Raw genomic sequence first — 15,542 nt, forward strand, 5'->3', positions numbered from 1 at the left:
TATTTTATTTATATATTAATGAGAAATATAGGAGAAGAGAGAGAAAGAACCAGATATCACTCTGGTACATGTGCTGCCAGGGATTAAACTTGGGACCTCTGCTTGAGAGTCCAGTGCTTTATCCACTGTGCCACCTCCTGGACCACAAGTGATCAACATCTTAACAAGTCTCTCCACTACCCTTCCTATTAGTGCTATATTGTCAAAATAATTTTTAGTGATACATGAAAACTCAGAATAATAAACATTACTAGAAATTAGAATTCATAAGAGTTAAAATGCAGGAGTTGGACAGTAACATTCTGGCAGGGCACTCACTGCCACACTCAGACAGCCAGATTCACCAGCTGCAGGGGAGGCTACACAAGGGGTAAAGCAGGTCTGCAGGTGTTCTTCTTTTCCTCTCCATATCTCCCTTTCCCTCTCAATTTCTCTCTTTTCGATCAAATAATAATAATAATAATAATAATAATAATAATAATAATAATAATAAAGTGGTTGATGCCGACCAGAATTCCCTGGACAGACAACCCCACCAATGTGTCCTGGAGCTCCACTACCCCAGAGACCCACCCTACTAGGGAAAGAGAGAGGCAGGCTGGGAGTATGGACCAACCATTCAATGCCCATGTTCAGCGGGGAAGCAATTTGAGAAGCCAGACCTTCCACCTTCTGCAACCCACAACGACCCTGGGTCCATACTCCCAGAGGGACAGAGAATGGGAAGGCTATCGGGAGGGGATGGGATATGGAGATCGGGTGGTGGGAATTGTGTGGAACTGTACCCCCTCTTATCCTATGGTTTTGTTAATGTCTCCTTTCTTAAATAAAAAAAAAAGTGGAAAAAATTGCCTCTGGGTGTAATGGATTCATAACATAGGCACCAAGCCTCAGTGATAACCCTAGTGGCAACAACAACAACAAAACAAGTTAAAATGTTTTTGGAAATCAAGTTAATACTTAGTTCACTGATGGATCTTTGTTTCTCTTTTCTTCAGGTAACTAAAGATAACTCCTTACTTAGGTCAATGAACCTGACAAATTATTCTAGGGTGACCGAATTCGTATTGCTGGGACTTTCCAGTTCCAAGGAGATACAACCTTTACTTCTTATCATTTTTTCAACACTCTATTTAGCAATACTGCTGGGAAACTCTCTCATCATCCTCACAGTGACATCAGATTCCCGTCTTCACACCCCCATGTACTTCCTACTTGCAAATCTCTCTTTCATAGACATATGTGTCGCCTCCTTTGCTACTCCAAAAATGCTTTCAGACTTTCTGGTTGAACGCAAGACTATTTCGTTTAATGCCTGCCTGACCCAGATTTTCTTTGTTCACCTTTTCACTGGTGGTGAAATGGTGCTCCTTGTATCCATGGCTTATGACCGTTATGTTGCCATATGCAAACCTCTTCACTACATGACAATCATGAGCCGCCGTGTCTGCATTATTCTCGTCCTCATCTCTTGGTGTGTCGGCTTCATCCACACCACTAGCCAGCTGGCATTTACGGTGAACCTGCCCTTCTGTGGCCCTAACCAGGTAGACAGTTTCTTCTGTGACCTCCCTCTGGTGACCAAACTGGCCTGCATAGACACTTATGTGGTCAGCCTCCTGATAGTTGCAGACAGTGGCTTTCTTTCCTTGAGTTCCTTCCTGCTGCTGGTTGTTTCCTACACCGTGATTCTCATCACAGTGAGGAATCGTTCCTCTGCTAGCATGGCGAAGGCGAGGTCCACGCTGACTGCGCACATCACAGTGGTCACACTGTTCTTTGGGCCGTGCATCTTCATCTATGTGTGGCCCTTCAGCAGTTACTCAGTTGACAAGGTCCTTGCTGTGTTCTACACCATCTTTACTCCCATTTTAAACCCGGTTATCTATACTCTGAGGAACAAAGAAATGAAGGCAGCTATGTCAAAACTGAAGAGTCGATACCTGAAGTCTGGCCAGGTTTCTGCAGTTGTAAGAAATTTTCTTCTCCTGGAAAAGAAATAAACTTACAGGACTGTTACCACTGTAACTTGGTCTCTAGACAATTGCAAACTGAATCACTATAATGTTAAAGAAAATCATTTTGACCTGTGATAGGTGTTGATTAACTTAAAGAAAAGTGCAGTAATAAAAAGCACAAAGGATGTTAGTAATTAACCTTATCTACCCTCCATTACACTACAGTTGTCCTTTTGGCTTCCTTTTTTTTTCTTTTTAATTTTAAAACCTATTTTAAGATAAAGAATTGTTCTCTCTGAAGGTAATAACATAACGTAATTTGGGGGGTAGATAGCATAATGGTTATGCAAAGAGACTCTTATGCCTGAGGCTCCAAAGTCCCAGGTTCAATCCCCCGCACCACCGTAAGCCAGAGCTGAGCAGTGCTCTGGTATTTCTCTCTGTGTCTTTCTCTCTCTGCATCTCTCTCAAAAATAAAATAAATAAAATACTTAAAAAAAGAAAAAATATTACTACTCAGCTGTAAAAAATGGTGACTTCACCGTATTCAGCCGATCTTGGATGGACCTTGAAAAAATCATGTTGAGTGAAATAAGTCAGAAACAGAAGGATGAATATGGGATGATCTCACTCTCAGGCCGAAGTTGAAAAACAAGATTAGAAAAGAAAACACAAGTCGAACCTGAAATGGAATTGGAGTATTACACCAAAGTAAAAGACTCTGGGGTGGGTGGGTGGGTGGGGAGAATACAGGTCCATGAAAAATGATGAATGAAATAGTGGGGGTTGTATTGTTAAATGGGAATCTGGGGAATGTTATGCATGTAAAAAAAAAAAAGAAGTAGAAACGCAAAGCAGAAATTGACTGAGTTTGGAGTATGGCACCAAAGTAAGAAAGCAGAAGTATGCTAGAGTTTGCATCACCAGGTTCCAGGTGTCATCAGGATGCCGGCCAGACTTCCCTGGATTGAAGACACCACCAATGTGTCCTGGAGCTCAGCTTCCCCAGAGACCCACCCTACTAGGGAAAGAGAGAGGCAGACTGGGAGTATGGACCGACCAGTCAACGCCCATGTTCAGCGAGGAAGCAATTACAGAAGCCAGACCTTCTACCTTCTGCAACCCTCAATGACCCTGGGTACATGCTCCCAGAGGGATGGAGAATGGGAAAGCTATCGGGGGAGGGGGTGGGATATGGAGATTGGGCGGTGGGAATTGTGTGGAGTTGTACCCCTCCTACCCTATGGTTTTGTTAATTAATCCTTTCTTAAATAAAAAAAAAAAGATGACAGAGGACCTAGTGGGGCTTGTATTACTATACAGAAAACTGGGAAATGTTATTTATGCATGTCCAAACTATTGTATTTATTGTCGAATGTAAAACATTAATTCCCCAATAAAGAAATAAAAATAAAAAAAAGAAAAAAAAGAAAAAATATATATATAATGTAATTTATTTATAAGGTGTAAGTACATTTGAACTTTTGTAGAGGGAAATGTACTATTCATACTCCAAATAACAGATTGACTCCAATTAGCAGAATATATCAGATGGCTGTATATAAAAAAGTGAATAAACATGTTTTTCCACACTCATGTGTGAAATACAAATAATTTAGCATATGAATGTGAAAAAAAGAATGTCAATCTATTATCTAAGACTGTGGGAGAACAATAGGGTAACTTATGTATGGGTGTATGGAGGGGGACACGAACCTTTGGTGATAGGAGTGGGAAAAAAGCCCACCATTACTCAATAACCATTACTCAATAAAGTTCTAATGTTTAAAAAAACAAAACTGGATAAACATTTAAAATTTAATTTAAGAAATAATGTGCACTGAATGGTTTGCTCATTTTTTTAAGTATTTATTTATTCATTTTCCCTTTGTTTTTGCCCTTGTTGTTTTATTATTGTAGTTATTATTGTTGTTGTTGATGTCTTCATTGTTGGATAGGACAGAGAGAAATGGAGAGAGGAGGGGGAGACAGAGAAGGGGAGAGAAAGATAGACACCTGCAGACCTGCTTCACCCCTTGTGGAGCGACTCCCCTGCAGGTGGGGAGCCGGGGGCTTGAACCGGGATCCTCTCGCCGGTCCTTGTGCTTTGTGTGTGCCACCTGCACTTAACCGCTACGCTACCGCCCGACTCCCTGGTTTGCTCATTTTATATTCACTCTCCCAGTATCACAGGAGAATATTGTGAACACTGCTCTGACTCCATTGTTCGATGCCTCACAGGAATGCTACTTTTCAAAAAAAAAAAATCAAAAAAACAATTCCTTCATGAAGTTCATGCCTCAAAGCAAACCTCCTTTCCATTTGGATTATATAAACATGTGTTCCATATAAAGGTAGGTATTCATTACAAAAAGTGGATTACATGGATTGATTCAAAGTCAAATAAATAGTAATAAAAGTGTTAAAATAATGCAAAGAGTTAGAATTTTGGGTGAAAGGTCTACTTTTTGCAACCAGTACTACACTCTATTTGAAAAATAAACACAAGCATGTCACTGAGCCTTATTGAGAACTGAGTTTCTCACAAAGCAGAAACTGACTGAGTTTGGAGTATTGCACCAAAGTAAAAAAGCTCAGGGGGGGGGGAGGTAGATTTTCAGCTTCACAATAGGGGGTGGGGGTAGGGACATAGACCTTTGGTGGTGGGAATGGTATTAATATGCACTCCTATTAACTTACAGTCTTATAAATCACTATTTAGTCAATATGAGAGGGGAAAAATAGATTGACTGTCTCAAACTGTTTGATACATAGGCCCCAGTTCTGAGTATGTGTGCCTTCAATCTAAGCACTTAAAGTTTCAAATTGGTGACCTGATTGAATTCTAAGTGGGCTTAAATTGTTAATACATTTCTAATAATGACTTTTTCTTTGAAATATTAAATCATCTTAGACAATGGAGAACAAAAGCAGTTGGTTGTGTCACTATACAAAACACAGCTATTTGTAAATAGCATTAAATGACATTAACGTGGTCTGGGAGGTGGCACAGTGGATAAGCAATTGACTTTCAAACATGAGGTCCTGAGTTTGATCCCTGGCAGCACATGTGCCAGAGTGATGTCTGGTTCTTTCTCTCTTCCTATCCTCACTGATAAATAAAACATTTCAATGACATTAATCATGGTGAGGTCTTGTATGATACAACAAATCCTAACCATGGGATTTCCAAAGTAAACCAACTTCCCAAATAACTTGGTTATAACAATAACTATCTATTGCCTTATTTTAAAACTCTAAGAGAGCAGGAACTTTCCCCATTCTGTATAAAACCCATATTTCTCCCAGTTCTGGAACCTCTAGGCATGGCTCATTTTCCTTCAAGCTTCTCTGGGTCCATACTACTTGATACTGTCCAGGAGGTGGAGCAGTGGATAAAGCATCAGACTCTCAAACGTGAGGTCCTGAGTTCAATCCCTGGCAGCACATGTACCATACTACTTGATACTGTATCTGCTGATCTCAACCAAATCAATGCAGCCAGTAACACCTCAACCTGTTTCACTTCAGACTGTGTCCAGACATACCAGGCGTGGAATGTCAACCCTTCAGCTCCATTACTCTGCCAGCAAGTTGCAGATGCTTCCATGATACCAATCTGACTTCCCTGGGCAGACAAACTCACCAGTATGTCCTGGAACCACACCTCTTCAGAGCCCTGCCCCACTAGGGAAAGATCAGAAATTGCTCAATGCCCCCAGCATTGAACAACAGTGCTCCTGCCTCTGTGGTTTCTCTACTTGTTTCTGAATTAATATAAATAAATAAATATTTTAAAAGAAGATTGTGTACATTTTAGGCTCACAATTTCACATTTGTTTTTTGTAAGACTTCTTAAATTTCTTTATTGGGGGATTAATGGTTTACAGTCAACAGTAAAATACAATATTTTGAATATGCTTAACATTTCCACATAACAATATAACCCCCACTAGGTTCCCCACTGCCATCATGTTACAGGATCTCCCAGCCCCACCCCAGAGTCTTTTACTTTGGTGCAATACACCAACTCTAGTCCAAGTTCTGCTTAGAGTTTTGCCTTCTGGTCTTGTTTCTCAGCTTCTGCCTGTGAGTGAAATCATCCCATATTCATCCTTTGGTTTCTGATTTATCTCACTTAACATAATGTCTTTGAGCTCCATCTAATGGGGTAAAGAAGGTGAATTCACCATGAACCTGAGACTCTGAAGCTTCAGGAATAAGAATCTCTTTGCATAACCATTATGCCATCTACCTCTGTTCACATTTCTCAGTTTTCCACATAACAATTCAGTGCTGCTCTAGGTCCTTTTCTGCCATCATATTCCAGGACCTAAACACTCCCCCCACCCCACCCCAACTCTAGAGTCCTTTATTTTGGTGTAATACACCAAACCCAGTCCAAGTTCTGCTTTGTGTTTATTGTTCAACTTTTTATTATTATTATTATTATTTTTTTGTAATTGGATTCGTTTCAAGATGCCTTTAAAATTTAGATGGAAAAGAGTTCTGCCAATAGTTTCCTCTAAGTATTTGATAGTTTCTTGTCTAACATCCAAGGGGTGTTGAAATCCCCTGCTATGACTGTGGTGCTGTTAATATATTGGTGTATCCCTTTTAGTAGATGTTTGATGTATTTAGATGGCCTCTCATTGGGTGCACTTTTTAAAATTATTTTACTGAGGAAATGTTGATTTCTAAAAGTGTTGTTGCCACAAAGGTATAGTTTCATACCTCCCAAAGATAGGTGTCAGCACACTACACCCACTACCAAATTGTCATTGTCATCCTCCTCCACCATAGGATATAGGGTTCACCTTTCTTTAGATTTATATTGCCCCACCATCATCTATCACCAAGTTGCCAGTCTTAAATAATAATACTCATAGAAGATAGAGAGTGAAATCTTGATGTCATAGTGAGCTATAAAAAGGTATAATTGGGGGGCCGGGCGGTAGTGCAGTGGGTTAAGCGCACATGGCACAAAGCGCACTGACGGACTTAAGGATCCCGGTTGGAGCCCCCAGGTCCCCACCAGCAGGGGGTCGCTTCACAGGCGGTGAAGCAGGTCTACAGGTGTTTTTCTCTCCCCCTCTGTTTTCCCCTCCTCTCTCCATTTCTCTCTGTCCAGTTCAACAACAACAGCAATGGTAACAATAACAACAAGGGCAACAAAACGGGGAAAATGGCCTCCAGGAGCAGTGGGTTCACAGTGCAGGCACCGAGCCCCAGCAAAAATCATGGAGGCAAAAAAAAAAAAAAAGAAGTTAAAAAAAAAGTATAATTGATGGGTGAGAAAAATAGCATAACGGTTATACAAAGAGACTCTCATGCCTGAGGTTTTGAGGTCTCAGGTTCAGTCCCCTGCACCACCATAAGCCAGAGCAGTGCTCTGTTTAAAAAAAAAAATTATAAATTCTACAATTCTGAAAAGGCTTTATTAAAATAACATAGTCTAAAATAAGAGTCTTGGGGGCCAGGTGGTGGTGCACCTGGTTAAATGAACGTTATAGCGCTCAAAGAGCCAGGTTCAAGTCCCCAGTCCCCACCTGCAGGGGGAAAGCTTTGCAAGTGGTAAAGCAGGGCTGCAGGTGTCTCTCTGTCTCTCTCCCTCTCTATAACCCCCTTCCCTCTCAATTTCTGGCTATGTCTAGCCAATAAGTAAATAAAGATTTTTTAATTTAAAAAAAGAAAATAAGAGTCTTTAATATAGGTAAGTACACTAACTCATAATTTCTGTGTTAGCCTGTATTCCACAAACTTTTCACTAAGATCCAAGTCTCATCATCAAAGTTACAAACGTTCATCTTACCACAAGAAGAAAGATTAATTTTTAGCATAGTTAAACAGTAAACACATACCTATCCACATAGCATTGCTTTTATTTCTCTCTTTACTCCAAGTGAAAAATCTTTGAGTTAGGATACAAAATATGTAATCATATGAAACAAATCTTACATGCTAACTATCTTTACTCAAGAAAGAAAAAAAACTAGCTACAATAGTTCCACTGGGTCAGAATTCCCTCTCAAGAGGTATACTCCCCAAAGATGAACTTCTTCCTATAAAAGAAGAAATAGAGCTCTGTATTTCCCAAGTTCATCTGAATCTGTCTAGATCATGAGACATAAAAGTTCTCTTTTCAACTGTTAAGCTCCCTGTTGCTCTTTCAAGTTGTGTAGAAAACAGCTACAGAGGGCAAGAGCAAAATGTATCTATGACTAATCTCTTTTATTTTTCCTTTTTTGTATTAGTAATTTAATAATGATTGACAACACTGTGGGATAAGAGGAGTACAATTCCCACCACCAGAGTTCTGCATCCCATCCCCTCCATTGGAAGCTTCCCTATTCTTTATCCCTCTGGGAGTATGGAACAAAGATCTTATGGGGTACAGAAGGCAGAAGGTCTTGCTTCTATAATTGCTTCTCTGCTGAAAGTGGGCATTGGCAGGTTGTTCCTCCTCAATACCACATAATCCCCACAATACCACAAGGAACACGATTATGTTTGACTATTCTGAGATCTGGAACTAAGATTTTTATATAGAAGATGGCATTCAACCACACTGAACCAAATGATCTTCATACCATATCTTTAGGTAAGGTATAACATATTTGCTTCAAAGTTCTCCAATTTCTTTCCTTCACAGCTATCTGGTTTTATATCCTATCACTTAATGTGGGGGATTTAGACAATTTTTTCTCAGTGTTAAAGTCAGTGTTTTGTGTGAGAACTTATTAAATGGAATTTCAAATATTTACTAGAATGTTGGAGCCAGGTGGTGGCTTGAACCTGGTTCTATAAAGCAAGGCAGGCAGGTACCTATCCATTGAACTAATTCTCTTGTCCTCATACTTGAGTCTTGATGATATTGTTTAGAGAGAATAAGTAGAAACAATAGATCAATGGAAAAATATAAGTAAGTCAGATAAAACTTGACCAAGCCACTACAGGGTAAAGATTTAACTATTCTATAGGAGATAAGACATATCTAGAACAATAGTTCCAACATGTTGATTGCTGAGCCCCTTCAGAATCTTAAAACTTATCATGGACCAGAAAAATATTTTATATGTCCTATAGGTATTGGTATTTACTCTTTAAAATTAAGAACAAAATGGTTACATATGTATTTATTGTAGTAATAAAATGACTGCAGTAGCACAAATATAAATTAAAAATAGCTGATTTTCCATTTGTTAGTGAAATGAATAACTTCAAATGTTTTTCAAATATTTTAATGTTACCTTAAAAGGTTTATATATTTGTATCCACTTTTGTAACTAAATTGTTGTGAGATCCCTCACTTTTCACTCATCTGTAAAAGTCTCTTTGCAGGGAGTCAGGCGGTGGCACAGCGGGTTAAGCACACTTGACCCAAAGTCCAAGCACCGGCGTTAAGGATCCGGTTCCAGCCCCCGGCTCCCCACTTGCAGGGGAGTCACTTCACAGGCGGAGAAGCAGGTCTGCAGTGTCTACCTTTCTCTTTCCCCTCTCTGTCTCCCCCTCCTCTCTCCATTTCTCTCTGTCCTATCCAACAACAACAACATCAATAACCACAACGTTAAACAACAAGGGCAACAAAAGGGAAAATAAATAAATATTTTTTTAAAATCTCTTTGAAAAAAAGAAGAAGAAAAATAAATACAAATAAATACAGAAAAGAAGTGCTTGGTGTAGATTTATCCCATTATTATTAACTGGAAATGCTCCTATAAATTTCTTATAAACCAAAATGTTAAAAAGCAAAGATGCAATTATCATTAACCTATATGGATAGTACCTATGTCAAATGATCTAAATTTTACAGTACAATGTGCAAGGATCTGGGTCTGAGCCCCCAGACCCCACCTGCAGGGGAAAAGCTTTTCAAGTTGTTAAAGAGGGCTACAGGTATCTCTCTGTCTCTATCCTTACCTTCCTTCTTGATCTCTGGCTGTCTCTATCCAATAAATAAAGAAATTTTTTTAAATTTTTTAAATAATAATAATTCCTTAGACTGTTTGAAGTAGGTCCTAGGGAAGAAAAGGGAATGTGACTCTGCTCATTCTTGTCATTTGCTGCTCAATTACTTGCTGCAAAACTGATGCTGAGCTCTATTTTCCAACTATTGCTGTTAAAAACAGAAATCTTCTTTATCCCTCTGGGATTATGCACAAAAGATCTTTATAGGGTGCAGAAGGTGGGAGTTCTGGCTTCTATAATTGCTTCTCCACTGGACATGGGTGTTGACAGGTCGATCCAAACCACCAACCTGTCTCTCTTTCCCTAGTGGGGTAGAGCTCTAGGGAAGTGGGGTTCCAGGATACACAGGTGAAGTCATCTGCCCAGGGAAGTCAAGTTAGTGTCATGGAAGCATCTGCAACTTGGTGGCTGAAAAGCAGTAAGATATAAAGCAGAACAATAATAATCTGGAACCTAAAGGTAAAAGTATATCAGATGAAATTTGGGATCTCCATATTGGAAGGAGCTAGGAAGTCTATTTTAGGTATATTCCAAGGAGCCCATGACTTTACTAATTTTTGCCTGAGCCTAACAGTTAACATGCAGGTGAGCTAGGAGTATTGTCTAGGAAGATGTTGTCAGAGTTGAGGATAGGATTGGCCATTTTTTCTACTCTTCTCCTACACTTTAAGTCACACCTACACCTATTACTGCTTCCGAAATGCCCCTCCCTTTTCTCTTATCTCTTCTTTCTCCAGGTCCTGATGGAATTGGGTTTCAGAGCCCTCTAGTCGTCTTCCCCTAACATTTCTCCCCCTGCTGGGAATAAGGGCCAATTTTTTTTAATATTTATTTATTTATTCCCTATCGTTGCTCTTGTTGTTTAATTGTTGTAGTTATTGTTGTTATTATTGATGTTGTTGTTGTTGGATAGGACAAAGAGAAATGGAGAGAAGAGGGGTAGACATAAAGGGGGAGAGAAAGATAGACACCTGCAGACCTGCTTTACGGCTTCTGAAGAAACTCCCCTGCAGGTAGGGAGCCAAGAGCTAGAACCGGGATCCTTACTCTGATCCTTGCACTTTGCACCACCTGGGCCAAAAATTTTTATGGGGTGTAGAAGTAGGGAGTTCTGGCTTCTGTGATTGCTTCTCCACTGGACATGAGCATTGGCAGGTTGATTCATACCCCCAGCCTTTTACCCACAGAATAGTCAGGATAGAAAAAAAAAAGGTCAGGATAGTAGCACCAGCAACTTGGTGGCTGAAAAGCAGTAAGATATAAAGCAGAACAAAAGGTTTAATAAACAGAAAGAAGCAGAAATAGAGCAGGTGAGATTAGGGGTCTTAGGGATATTAGGGTGAAAAGAAGCTAGGAAGTCCATTTTAGGTATGTTCCTAAGGGCCCATGACTTTGATAAATTGTTTTTTAAATTGATTTAATTATGATCAATAAGTCCAACTTTGGTAAATTTTGCTTAATCTAGATAGCTAACATGAAGGTGGACTAAAAATATTGTCTGGGGAGATGGTGTCAGAGTAAAGAACAGGGCTAGAAAGCTGGATTAGGGAAGAGAGTAGCTTCCAAACATGAAGAAGAAAGTATATAAGTACAATTAACTGTTTATCCCATCAATCTGACCCAGGGCCCATATATATTCATATTTAGCACAGGAGCCTGTGTAAACTCTGAGTCCCTGTCAGTCTGAGCTCACAGTCCATGGTCACAGCTGGGAATATTCTAGGCTGCACTCATTTCAGGACTAGTCTTCCTCAAGTGGCAGAGCAGGATGACCCAGCTTCCCTTTGGAGAGTGAGGCAGCCCTGACCATTGCTACTTTATAGTGAGGGCAAGGTCCTAGAGAGGCCCACAAGAGGGTTTATATGATGTTCCTAGTGGAAGTGACTGGTGCCAGTAGAGAGAGGGATCTATTAGAGGTCTAGGCCCATTGCATCTATGGGGGAATACAAGGATTCTCTGACTAGAGCTCCAGGTGATGGTTGACCTGGCATTGACCAAAAATCCCATCTCTAAGTGAGCCTGTCTCTGGCAATGTTTTAACATCGTTGTATGTCACAAACATTGAGCTTGTTTCTCAGCTGCATTTGTGCACTCCTTATTTGTTCACTCCTTGAACTAAAATTATAGCTTCTCATATACACTAATATATTGATAATACCAACTAATTTTTATTATAAACTTCAGAATGACAGGGAAGTTTTTTTTAAACAGTCTTTTTTTTAAAAGTATTTTATTTATTTTATTTCTGAGAGAGATGCAGAAAGAGAAAGACACAGAGAGAAACACCAGAGCACTGCTCAGCTCTGGCTTATTGTGGTGCGGGGATTGAACTTGGGACTTCGGAGCCTCAGGCATGAGTCTCTTTGCATAACCATTATGCTATCTACCCCAGGCCAGGAAAGTTTTTTTTAATATTACTTATTTATTCCCTTTTGTTGCCCTTATTATAGTTATTATTGTTGTTCTTATTGATGTCATTATTGTTGGATAGGACAGAGAGAAATGGAGAGAGGAGGGGAAACAGAGGGGGAAAGAAAGATAGACACCTGCAGACCTGCTTCACCACTTGTGAATCGACTCCCCTGCAGGTGAGGAGCCAGGAGCTCAAACCGGTCCTTGCACTTTGCGCCACCTGTGCTTAACCCACTGCGCTACAGCCTGACTCCCAAAAGGAAAGTTTTAACTGTGTTTATTGTATGCTGAGTATGATGGGAAATTGCCTTAAAATCATGAAAAGTGCTCAGTGTGAGTCATGATGTTTTGTTATTTACAGACATGCAAAGTGATACTGCCCTAAACAAACTATCTGCATATTTTCTAGAGTATTTGTGAAGGACTACTCTAATGTAGAACTCTTGGTTTGTTTGTTTTTCACAGCTTTAAAAACAAGTAAATCTTCCAACATAAATAATTGCTCTAATTTTGTGAGTAAATTCATCCTTCTAGGCTTCTCTTATACCTGGGAAATACAGATGCTTCTCTTTTCAATCTTCTCTGGAACATATATTCTGACATTATTTGGAAATCTGTGCATTATCTGTGCTGTGAGTTGGGACCACCGACTACAAACGTCAATGTACATTTTGTTGGCCAGTTTTTCATTCCTGGAGATCTGGTTTATCACCTCCACTGTTCCCAGCATGCTAGCCAACTTCCTTTCTGAGACCAGCACCATCTCCTTCTCAGGCTGCTTCCTCCAGTTCTACTTCTTCTTCTCTCTGGGCACCACTGAGACCTTATTCTTGTCTGCCATGGCCTTTGACCGGTACATTGCTATCTGCAGACCCCTGCACTACCCCACCATTATGACCTTGCAACGCTGCATTAGAATGGGAGCTAGCTGTTGGGTGTGTGGCTTCCTGTACTTCCTCTTGCCTATCTACCTCATCTCTCAGCTCCCATTTTGTTGTTCCAATAAGATTGATCACTTTCTGTGTGACCCAGGACCCCTTATAAAATTGTCCTGTGTGCCAGCTCCTGCCACCGAGATCACCTGTGTCATCTTTAACTGTGTCCTCATTTTCTCCACCTTCCTGTTCATTACCAGCTCCTACACCCTGGTGATCAGAGCTGTGTTGAGGGTCCCTTCAGCAGAAGGGCGGCAGAAAGCCTTCTCCACATGCGGCTCCCATCTGGCCGTGGTGTCCCTGTTCTATGGCTCCATCATGGTTGTATATGTGAGCCCAACAGCAGGCAATCCATCAGGAATTCAGAAATATGTGACTTTGTCCTATTCTATAATAACTCCACTTTTTAACCCTTTGATCTATAGCCTCCGGAATAAAGAAATGAAGGAGGCACTCAGAAAACTATTTAGGATTGTGACTTTCAGTCAGATTTACAGAAGAAATGTTTGAAGAGCCTGGATTTATAATTACAGTAATGTACGGACAATAACTTGAAAGACTGAGATTTAGTCGTATTCACTGAACTAGGAAAATAACTTCTTGTGGGGTGGAGGTACATAGCATAATGGTTATGCAAACAGACTCTCATGCCTGAGGCTCCAACGTCCCAGGTGCAATCCCCCACCCCAACATAAGCCTGAGTGAAGCAGCGCTCTGCTAAAAACAAAAAAGAGAGAAAGAAAGAAAGAAAGAAAGACAACCCATCTTTGGGGAACATATTCAGTGTAATAAAATCAATGATTGTACATTTTCATTTTATTATTAGAGAAATTTATATTAATGATAAAAACAATTTCAAACTCAAATTTTAAAAATTTAAATTACCACTCATGTACTGGCATCCAGATAATGTTGGCTAAAACTTTACTGCTGAGGCCAGGTGGTGGTGCCCCTGGTAGAGCGCACATGTTACAATGCACAAGGACACAGGTTCAAACCCCCAGTCCCCACCTGCAGGAAAGAAGCTTGGCAAGTGGTGAAGTTGAGCTGCAGGTGTCTCTCTGTCTCTTACCCTCCTTACCTCCTCCCTCCTCTCAATTTCTAGCTGTCTCTATCCAATAAATAAATAAAGGTAATAAAAAGTTTTTTTTTTAATTTACTGCCAAGTGCAACCAGTGTCACCATGCCATGTTATGCTGCCACTTTTTTTTTTTTTTTTTTTTGCTTTGGATTGTATCCAGACAAGCCAAGCCTGAGATGTCACCTTTCCAACTCAAATAATCTGGTGAGGCCTTTCCTAACTCATGGGACTACCTAGTTCCATTTCCGATAACACACTCGCCAACAAAGTTATAAATCCAAGACATAGACTAGGGCCTAGGGGACTGGGTACATGTATACATGTATCCATAAATTAGGAGCACTGTATACCCAAAAGTGCTTGTCCCTATGACAACCTTTATTAGAATCATCAAACAAGTTATTGCAGAGGGGGGTGGGATTGCAGAGGGGGGTGGGCGGTAGCACAGTGACTTAAATGCACATGCGTGAAGCGCAAGGATCCCCACCTGCAGGGCGGTCACTTCGCAAATGGTGAAGCAGATTTAAAAAAGAAAATGTTCTGAAGACCCCACCAATGTGTCCTGGAGCTCAGCTTCCCCAGAGACCCACCCTACTAGGGAAAGAGAGAGGCAGACTGGGAGTATGGACCGACCAGTCAACGCCCATGTTCCGCGGGGAAGCAATTACAGAAGCCAGACCTTCTTACCTTCTGCACCCACAATGACCCTGGGTCCATGCTCCCAGAGGGATAGAGAATGGGAAAGCTATCAGGGGAGGGGATGGGATATGGAGATCGGGTGGTGGGAATTGTGTGGAACTGTACCCCTCTTATGCTATGGTTTTGTTAATGTCTCCTTTCTTAAATTAAAAAAAAAAAAAATGTTAATGCAGTAAAACTCAGAGTTAACTTAGACCGCACTAAAATCCTAGGTGTATCAAAGTTATGTATTCTGAATTTGCAAATAAACGTTTAGATGTTCATTCTAGAGTCAATATTAAAGCATGACCAGATGGATTCACCTGTTTATAAAGCCTCCTTATCATACCTATATTTCTTCCTAATTACTCAGGAAGATATTGTGATGGAAATGGAAAAAAACTGAACAAAATCTTTTAAAACATGACAAGTAGTTTAGACACACTAAGTTACTTTTCTACACACCTCTTCTTTATGCAGCATTTTAGAAAGAACACTTTATACTTATTA

At 40.3% G+C, this 15,542-nt stretch overlaps 2 protein-coding genes across 4 annotated transcripts; both read left to right on the plus strand.

Moving 5' to 3' along the window:
* Positions 1–1,004: 1,004 nt before the first annotated feature.
* Positions 1,005–4,352, plus strand: LOC103127246 (olfactory receptor 4K15). 3 transcript variants are annotated; one of them, XM_060175416.1, is made up of 2 exons: positions 1,005–1,935; positions 3,956–4,352. In XM_060175416.1, exons 1-2 carry the CDS (start codon positions 1,029–1,031, stop codon positions 4,162–4,164), a joined length of 1,116 nt encoding a protein of 371 aa, XP_060031399.1. In that variant the 5' UTR covers positions 1,005–1,028; the 3' UTR covers positions 4,165–4,352. The 3 variants fall into 3 exon arrangements, with proteins under 3 accessions (XP_060031399.1, XP_007538207.2, XP_060031397.1); XM_060175414.1 differs by lacking the exon at positions 3,956–4,352 and adding an exon at positions 3,022–3,119 and having other exon boundaries at positions 1,029–1,958; XM_007538145.3 differs by lacking the exon at positions 3,956–4,352 and having other exon boundaries at positions 1,014–2,009.
* Positions 4,353–8,510: 4,158 nt separating this feature from the next.
* Positions 8,511–13,783, plus strand: LOC103127255 (olfactory receptor 11H6-like). Its single transcript, XM_007538152.1, has 2 exons — positions 8,511–8,559; positions 12,804–13,783. The coding sequence occupies exons 1-2, from the start codon at positions 8,511–8,513 to the stop codon at positions 13,781–13,783; spliced, it is 1,029 nt and encodes a 342-aa protein (XP_007538214.1).
* The last annotated feature ends 1,759 nt before the right edge of the window (positions 13,784–15,542 follow it).

The sequence above is a fragment of the Erinaceus europaeus genome, chromosome 16 (genome assembly GCF_950295315.1).
Source record: "Erinaceus europaeus chromosome 16, mEriEur2.1, whole genome shotgun sequence".
NCBI classification, from domain to species: Eukaryota; Metazoa; Chordata; class Mammalia; order Eulipotyphla; family Erinaceidae; genus Erinaceus; species Erinaceus europaeus.